This window comes from Sinocyclocheilus grahami, unplaced genomic scaffold, assembly GCF_001515645.1.
Source record: "Sinocyclocheilus grahami isolate Dianchi unplaced genomic scaffold, SAMN03320097.WGS_v1.1 scaffold118.1, whole genome shotgun sequence".
Lineage (NCBI taxonomy): Eukaryota > Metazoa > Chordata > Actinopteri > Cypriniformes > Cyprinidae > Sinocyclocheilus > Sinocyclocheilus grahami.
This window is the reverse complement of record NW_015505297.1, coordinates 1,198,284-1,207,918: the sequence shown is the minus strand read 5'-3', so window position 1 is coordinate 1,207,918 and position 9,635 is coordinate 1,198,284. Positions and strand designations below refer to the sequence as shown.

At 36.6% G+C, this 9,635-nt stretch overlaps 1 protein-coding gene across 1 annotated transcript in view; it reads right to left on the bottom strand.

The window, feature by feature from the left end:
- LOC107589667 (mitogen-activated protein kinase-binding protein 1-like) overlaps positions 1–9,301 on the bottom strand; it is a 52,046-nt gene extending 42,745 nt beyond the window's left edge. The window contains exons 1-2 of the mRNA XM_016278169.1: positions 8,836–9,301; positions 4,998–5,089 (exon numbers count right to left, since the gene is read on the bottom strand). Of these exons, the coding sequence (XP_016133655.1) occupies positions 4,998–5,089; positions 8,836–8,949 (206 nt within the window). The 5' untranslated portion in view covers positions 8,950–9,301. The remainder of the gene's footprint in view (positions 1–4,997; positions 5,090–8,835) is intronic.
- Between the last annotated feature and the right edge of the window lie 334 nt (positions 9,302–9,635).

Here is a 9,635-nt window from a genome sequence, read left to right as displayed (position 1 = left end):
TCTCCGATCACAAATGCAGACATGGTTTTATGTTTATGCAGCGCGATGCAATGCAACGCGTAAAAAGACAGTATAAATCATTATAATCCATAATTATGTCCCCACTGGATGCAATGCTTCGTTTATAATGGGTTTTCATGTTTTTGAATCATCGCTCCGGCCTGACGGCATCATCACAGTATGGTAAGAGGCGTAACATTTCCGTCACACGCTTGAGGTATTCGGCCAATCATAACGTACTGGATAGCTGGCCAATCACAGAACACCTTGCTTTTCAGACCGATGAGCTTTGTAAAAATCGACGCGTTTCAGAAAGGTGTGGCATAGAAAAGAAATAATGTACAGTATGGGGAAAATAATGTGTTTTTTGAACCTTAAACCGCATAAACACATTTCATTACACCAAATACACAAAATAATGTTCTTTTTAGCAGCATCATATGACCCATTTTTAACATTTGTATTTCATTCGAATAATAATAATCCAAGATTTGATTTAATCTCAGAAGCTTTGAATGCACTTTGACCTCGCATTAGTCTTAAAGGTATGATCTAATAAACATGCAGGACAACACACTGCTGGGGAACATCTGCTTTGTGGAGAACTATGACTACAACAATGCAGACTTGGTTCCTTTACATTTACAGTGCATGCATAAAAATATATGTGTACATGCACTTAATTGAAACTACAGTACCTCAGATAACCTCACATTTGTTTACAGCATCGGCACAGTATTATTCAAACAAGAAAATGCATTTCATGTCTCTCGTAAAGAACTGGCTCGGTATCTCAAAGACATGTGGGGTCTGTCAGTGGATCTGTGACAGCTGCATAAGCCTGCGCTAATTTTCCTACCTATAGCAAGCCAAGACATCTGCACCAAATGCTCGCTTGGCTCAATCAAACTGCTGACTTAGCATAGGGTGAGGTTTGTTATGGAAGCTGTGTGAGCCTTAAAAATAAAAAGAACACTTCTACTTTCCTATACTGCAGTCAACAGATTGCAGATTTGTTCAATATGTAATACTGTTCTAGCCAGGTCATGTTTAACTTTTTATAAGTTATGTTTTTTTAAGCATGCATTTTCAATGTTTCATCAGCTGAACAATCAACTATCCTGACAGTCTTGTTCTCTATTATAATATATTTTAAAATGTAATTTATTCCTGTGATGCAAAGCTAAATTTTCAGCATCATCAGTCTTAAGTGTCACCTGATCTTTCAGAAATCATTCTAATATGCTGATTTGCTGCTCAAGAAACATTTCTTATTAATATCAATGTTGAAAATGGTTGTGCTGCTTAATATTTTTGTGGAAACCAAGATACATTTTTCCAGGATTCTTTAAAGAATAGAAAGTTTAAAAAAAACTGCATTTATTTGAAATATAAATACATTATAAATGTATTTACTGTCACTAGTGATCAAGTTAAAGCATCTTTGCTGAATAAAGGTATTAATAACTTTACTGACCCCAATCCTTAGAACAGTATTGTACACATATACAGTACATTTATGACTTGATTTTCAAACCTCTCCTCTTCATTAGGAGGATGACATGTTATGGCAACAGAGAGTTAGGAATTTAGTCAGAGAACTCAAGATTAACTCGTTAATCAGATTACAAGCACCATGTGATGAGTAGAGGAAGGTTTTTTGTCTTTTATATACATGGATAGCACTGCTGGAGTCCAACTGACTATAGCTTTGTAGAGTAACACTGTAATCCATTTCATTTAATCTATGAAAAGTGAAATAAATAATAATCTTTCTAAAGTCTGAAGAAGAAATCTGGAACAAAAAGTGATGAGACATACAAAAAAATACTCTGGAAGTATACAGTGATGGTATCAGAATGTATAATAGCACTTATGATGATCCATGGTGCTCCAAAGTAATTCAAAGAATACTGTGGTATTGCTATTGTGCAAGTCCGGGAAAAAAAACAGAAAAAAAAAACAGATAATGTGGGGAAGTCGTGGCCTAATGGTTAGAGAGTCGGACTCGTAACCCAAAGGTTGTGGGTTCGAGTCTCGTACCGGCAGGGATTGTGGGTGGGGGGAGTGAATGTACAGTGCTGTACAATACCACGACTGAGGGGCCCTTGAGCAAGGCACCGAACCCTCAACTGCTCCCCGGGCGCCGCAGCATAAATGGCTGCCCACCAGACATGGTTTTATGTTTATGCAGCGCGATGCAATGCAACGCGTAAAAAGACAGTATAAATCATTATAATCCATAATTATGTCCCCACTGGATGCAATGCTTCGTTTATAATGGGTTTTCATGTTTTTGAATCATCGCTCCGGCCTGACGGCATCATCACAGTATGGTAAGAGGCGTAACATTTCCGTCACACGCTTGAGGTATTCGGCCAATCATAACGTACTGGATAGCTGGCCAATCACAGAACACCTTGCTTTTCAGACCGATGAGCTTTGTAAAAATCGACGCGTTTCAGAAAGGTGTGGCATAGAAAAGAAATAATGTACAGTATGGGGAAAATAATGTGTTTTTTGAACCTTAAACCGCATAAACACATTTCATTACACCAAATACACAAAATAATGTTCTTTTTAGCAGCATCATATGACCCATTTTTAACATTTGTATTTCATTCGAATAATAATAATCCAAGATTTGATTTAATCTCAGAAGCTTTGAATGCACTTTGACCTCGCATTAGTCTTAAAGGTATGATCTAATAAACATGCAGGACAACACACTGCTGGGGAACATCTGCTTTGTGGAGAACTATGACTACAACAATGCAGACTTGGTTCCTTTACATTTACAGTGCATGCATAAAAATATATGTATATATTTCAAAAATAAACTACAGTACCTCAGATAACCTCACATTTGTTTACAGCATCGGCACAGTATTATTCAAACAAGAAAATGCATTTCATGGCTCTCGTAAAGAACTGGCTCGGTATCTCAAAGACATGTGGGGTCTGTCAGTGGATCTGTGACAGCTGCATAAGCCTGCGCTAATTTTCCTACCTATAGCAAGCCAAGACATCTGCACCAAATGCTCGCTTGGCTCAATCAAACTGCTGACTTAGCATAGGGTGAGGTTTGTTATGGAAGCTGTGTGAGCCTTAAAAATAAAAAGAACACTTCTACTTTCCTATACTGCAGTCAACAGATTGCAGATTTGTTCAATATGTAATACTGTTCTAGCCAGGTCATGTTTAACTTTTTATAAGTTATGTTTTTTTAAGCATGCATTTTCAATGTTTCATCAGCTGAACAATCAACTATCCTGACAGTCTTGTTTTCTATTATAATATATTTTAAAATGTAATTTATTCCTGTGATGCAAAGCTAAATTTTCAGCATCATCAGTCTTAAGTGTCACCTGATCTTTCAGAAATCATTCTAATATGCTGATTTGCTGCTCAAGAAACATTTCTTATTAATATCAATGTTGAAAATGGTTGTGCTGCTTAATATTTTTGTGGAAACCAAGATACATTTTTCCAGGATTCTTTAAAGAATAGAAAGTTTAAAAAAAACTGCATTTATTTGAAATATAAATACATTATAAATGTATTTACTGTCACTAGTGATCAAGTTAAAGCATCTTTGCTGAATAAAGGTATTAATAACTTTACAGACCCCAATCCTTAGAACAGTATTGTACACATATACAGTACATTTATGACTTGATTTTCAAACCTCTTCTCTTCATTAGGAGGATGACATGTTATGGCAACAGAGAGTTAGGAATTTAGTCAGAGAACTCAAGATTAACTCGTTAATCAGATTACAAGCACCATGTGATGAGTAGAGGAAGGTTTTTTGTCTTTTATATACATGGATAGCACTGCTGGAGTCCAACTGACTATAGCTTTGTAGAGTAACACTGTAATCCATTTCATTTAATCTATGAAAAGTGAAATAAATAATAATCTTTCTAAAGTCTGAAGAAGAAATCTGGAACAAAAAGTGATGAGACATACAAAAAAATACTCTGGAAGTATACAGTGATGGTATCAGAATGTATAATAGCACTTATGATGATCCATGGTGCTCCAAAGTAATTCAAAGAATACTGTGGTATTGCTATTGTGCAAGTCCGGGAAAAAAAACAGAAAAAAAAAACAGATAATGTGGGGAAGTCGTGGCCTAATGGTTAGAGAGTCGGACTCGTAACCCAAAGGTTGTGGGTTCGAGTCTCGTACCGGCAGGGATTGTGGGTGGGGGGAGTGAATGTACAGTGCTGTACAATACCACGACTGAGGGGCCCTTGAGCAAGGCACCGAACCCTCAACTGCTCCCCGGGCGCCGCAGCATAAATGGCTGCCCACTGCTCTGGGTGTGTGTTCACGTGTGTGTGTGTGTTCACTGCTGTGTGTGTGCACTTTGGATGGGTTAATTGCAGAGCACTAATTCCAAGTATGGGTCACCATACATGGCCACGTCACTTCACTTCATTACTATAAATCACAAGAACAGGTGCACTTTTCCAGAGATAAAATAGCCATAGCAATTTTTATTCTTTGCCACTGCCCTAATTCAATTCTCTTTGGAGAGAGAACCAAGCATACAGGATGTGTTGAGAGTCAAATTGTCTCTGTAAAACGCTAGACTAACTCTCAGGAGTTTATAGGCCGTGTCTGAAGCACACACTCAAAATGCTCTTTCAGATCCTGCATTTCCTGTTTGTACCACACCTAATTTCACTCCGAGATCACTCATCTGTAATCGGACTCTTAACTGTCCCCTTTTCCTCTCTGTGGTTTCTTTTGCCAATAGGAATTTCCTGCATCACTTATGCTGAACAAGGATATTCATGTGAGTCACCAAGCTCTGTTTTTAGCAATGTGCTACAAAACTAACCACCTTTTGTGACTACCTCCAAAATGAGATCTGACTCACCATCATAGATCATCATTCCATTGACTACATTCACCTGGTTATTCAGGCAAGTGTCACAAAAATATCTTTAAAAACTTGTCTTATTGTGTGCAACTGAGTTACTTACCCGGCTGGGTAGGCAACCAGTCCTGAACGTGGGTCACACGCCAAAGCACGATTCCCAGCGGAAGTGATTCCCAGGACTTTCTCCAACGTCACCTGAGGAATTACATTAAAAAAAAGTTTTGATGGGCACTACAAGATCATTAAAGTTACAAAGAGCCTTTAATGTCACATGAAGAGAAATAATATCATATCAGTTCAACTTTCACATCTGTAACATTATTTGAATGTTGTCTGATTACTGAATTATCCTTGAATATGAACAAAACAAAAATTAAATATATAAATTTAAATATTTTTAAATAAATAAAATATATAAATGTTTTACAATATATATATATTAAATATAAAATATTAAAATATATAATATATTTTAAAATATATATGAAATATATAAATTATATCATTATAATATATAGAAGTGTTTTGAGTTGATTAGCATGTCACCATATTCTAATTTGTTGAGATAGTGAATTGGTGGGTTTTTGTTAAATGTGAACCAAAATTATCCCAATTAAAAGAACCAAAGACTTAAACTACTTCAGTCTGTGTGCATTGAATTTATTTAATACACGAGTTTCACAATTTGAGTTGAATTACTGAAATAAATGAACTTTTCCACGCCATTCTAATTTATTGAGATGCACCTGTATATAATATATAAAATATTTTAAAAATCTCAAATATAAATTAATATAAAATATTAAATATTTAAAAATCTCTCAAATATAAATTAAACTAATTTATAACTAAATTGGACATCTGAACAAAAAAGCAAGCGATAACATAAAATATACATGATTTCAGATGAAAAGATTAAAAGAACCAAAAATAAACATGAAAAAAAACTCCTTGTGTGAGCAGAATTTTAGCCACTTAAATTACGCAAGTGTTCTATTATTATATTAGTAATTATAATGTGTATAACTGCACGTAAATTATGTGATTGTACAATAGACATTTTTAGTCAGTAAGAGATGAACAATTAAGCTGGTAAATTACATGTGCAACGAATTCACTTGGATGAAGATATAACTTGATATCACTTGGATATAAAAATAGTTTATTATGCACGACTTTGTTTAAAGAACCTGAGAGACTTTAAATGCCCAGAGTACAGAATGACTCCAAACCAATGCTCCAAAGCAGTGTTGTCATCTTAAATGGAAATTATGAGCTAGAAATTTTCCATGAGGCTTTGTTAAGTAGTGCTGAACTGTTCAAACTCAAGGCAACAAGTTCTTGAAGCACAAAAACAAGCTTAAGTATAAAACGCACAAATCTGCAAACAGTAAACAGGCTGGGTAATGTTTCAATAACATTCCCATTATAGTGTCCATTTTACACTGCATAAGCACTGATTAATAGTAATTTATAATGCGTTTAAAAAAATTATTTGGTAATCAGCCAGCAATTACACAAAGTTGTTACTACCGTAATTAGAGATTGCGTAATAAGATGAACACATAATGTCATACTATCATTCCAGCAAAAACAATGAGGAATGCACATGCACTAACAAACCAGTTTATTGAACATCTACACCTGTCTTCAACATCAGATACCTTTAAAACCTCTGCTAGACCATCTCTTCAAAGAAAGCATGGCCATATCCAAACTGAGAACACTCTCTCACATCAATCATGGCCACTTTAAGTACAGGTCAACGGAGAAATGAAAGGAACAACACCTGGTTTATGGAAGTGGTCTCCTCTAATTCTGCCGTCAGTAAATAGAAAGACAGCTTGCATCCTTATAAACCGGTCTTTCCATTTACTGTTGCTTTATCCTCCAAAAATGCAGGTTTCAAGAAATCCATAAGCTGAAGTCAGCGTTTTGGACTTCAAATGCTACGTATGTACATTCATTATCCCACCGTAAGCTGGATGTAGCCTTAGTGTACTACCACAATTTGTGCTGAACATGCTGATATAAAAACACTATAATTGTGGTTGTTGCTTTGATTTATCATCTTTCCAAAGATGTTTTGACAGACCTCCATATATCCACTGTGTCTCTTAGTGCTGTAACAACGGAAAAAGAGCTCGTTTTCAAATGCATGCTGTTTTTAAACCATTTCTCATTCAGCATCTCTAATGGGAATTTCTGAACCCACGGCTGTGTCATGCACTTTTCCAGAAACTTTCTTGCAATCGTTGTATGTTGGATCCTCTGAGAACAGCAAAGTCCTTGAGTCAATGAACTGCACAGCACCTGGAGGAATGGCTTTGATTTTCATACAGTGTGTAAACCTTGGAAAATAGAGCCCTGTCTAAGAGCTGAACGGATGTATAGTCTTACAACAAGCTCAGATACCTTTGTCTGGATCTGTACACCGGAGATTCCTCAACCGCTTTAGGCAAAAAGAGAGACAGATCTGCTCTTTTGTACGAAACAAAGGCACCTTGACAGAGTCTTTTGCATTGCGCTTAAATGGTAGTATGTACAAAATATTGTCTCTACACTACAGCAGTGATCATCACGGTTTGATAGCATCGGATTATTTTTTTTAAATTATGAAATGCATGTTAAATGCATGAAATTTAATTGCAGAAGGTGTCTTCTCTGACCAATGTAGTATTACATTTTCCTTTTTAATATAATTGTGCTTTGAAACCATTCAGGAACCATAAATGTTTAAAATTGCTTATTATATTTTGGTCCCACAGTACAGCTTGGGTCCATCCTTTACAAGCCCCTTTTACACATACAGTCTTTACTGGTAAATTACCGGTAAATTAACCTTAAGAGATCATGTGTGAATGATGTTTTTTCCAGCTGTTTAAACTCTCATTTTGACGGCACCCATTCACTGCAGAGCATCCATTGGTGAGCTCTAAATCTTTTCTGATGAAGAAACAAGCTCATCTACATATTGGATGGCCTGAGCAAATGTTCATTTTTGGGTGAACTATTCTTTTAATAATAAAATGTAATAAAACTTAAGTTTAATAGGAGTTGGGGCATAAATTGAGCAATAATATCAGTGATGCCTTAGCCAGCACTACGAACACTACAGACTAGTGAACCGTTCCATATAGATATGGATTTGGTTACAGAAAATGTGCTAGTGAGAACAACAGTGTGTAATTTATGAGCAACAAATCATATGCAGCTGAGGTCTCGGAGTTACTCAAGGCATTCGTTTCAGTTGCACAACAGTCTCAACAATCATAAAGTCACAAGGCTCCTGTGTATGAACGGGAAGTACAGTCAGTCATCCAAGGGTCTGCAGCAGTAAACAGGCGATCTGAATGGAATGCAACAGTCAGTGATGACTACTCTTGATACAATAATAATGCATATGTGCATTATATTTTCACAACATGCACTTTACCACTGCTTGAATTTTTTTTTTAATTAAATTATATTATATATTGAATAAAGGGTCCCCTTAATCTCCAAACTTAAAAGGCACCCAATATTATATTATCTTATATTAAAAACTGAGGGTTTCTGTATATCGCAGCGCATTTTTGTGCAATTTATTTTCACTGCAACATTACCAGTGTTTAATGAATTCAGGGCAATTTATATTATAACATTTTTTTTTTGATTGTGCATTATATTTTCCCAGCATGCCGTTTACCAGGGCTTGAAGTGATTTGTGACATTTGACAGTGAATTTTAGTCTTGCTGTTGCATTGTACTGACAGAGCCACATTATGCCTGTGTAGAGTTTACACAACAAAAAAGATTCTGACACATTAGTGCCAATTCACTGTCACCTTGTATTAAACTGCAGAAAACCACAGCTATCCTGATAGGATACACTGACAGGCAACTGCAGATACAGATTCCATTCATGCTTCGTGTCATTTAACGCAAGTAGTGCACTGTACCTTATTACTGAGATTCTCTTTGTTGTTCCCAGCTTTACTTCTTCTCAATTTGATGGAAGGCGAACGAAGCAGATTTTTAATCCGACTTTTGATAGTTGTGTTTTCCACGGTCATCTTGATTTGGTGCGCTGTTGGGTCAATGTTTCCAGCAAACAAATGGCGGGGCGCTACAATCACAGTCGGTAATCAATTAAACCAACGATACGCGTTTAAAACAAGCCATGATCCATTCACAGCCTTTTCTCTCATATACTAAACCAACCCACCGTCATCACAAGCCACTATCGGAGCTTTAAATCGCGTGCGGTAGCCCTGTCGGTGAGAGACGCGCTCCTCACTGACGTCCATTTGTTAAAATGGACCATGTTTCGTGTTTCGTGTCAGCAGTTTGACGGCGAGCCGGTCTGAAAGCTCCGCGAACAACCTCCAGCCGTGATACCTTCACCGGTACGGTGTGTGTGTGTTTACAAACCCTACTACTGTAAAGGCGAGGCTCATGAATATTAATTATGCAAGGCGACGTTTTTTCGGTCGGCTTTTCTGATTGGCTGAAAGGAATTAATCGGGAGGCGGAATTAACTATTTCTATTATGGGGGAACTCTCGGCTCCTGAATATGAATGAGATGACGTGACTTGATACCCCGGGAAGGGTACGAATTGTTGCGTGCTTGACCTAATTAATATTAAAATTTGCCTTGGCCACTTAGCCACATACTTTAAATACACATATAACGCATGACTACTATACTGCACATATGGGCGGTTGTGTGATACTGCAATGTAGACAATTCGTTTACTT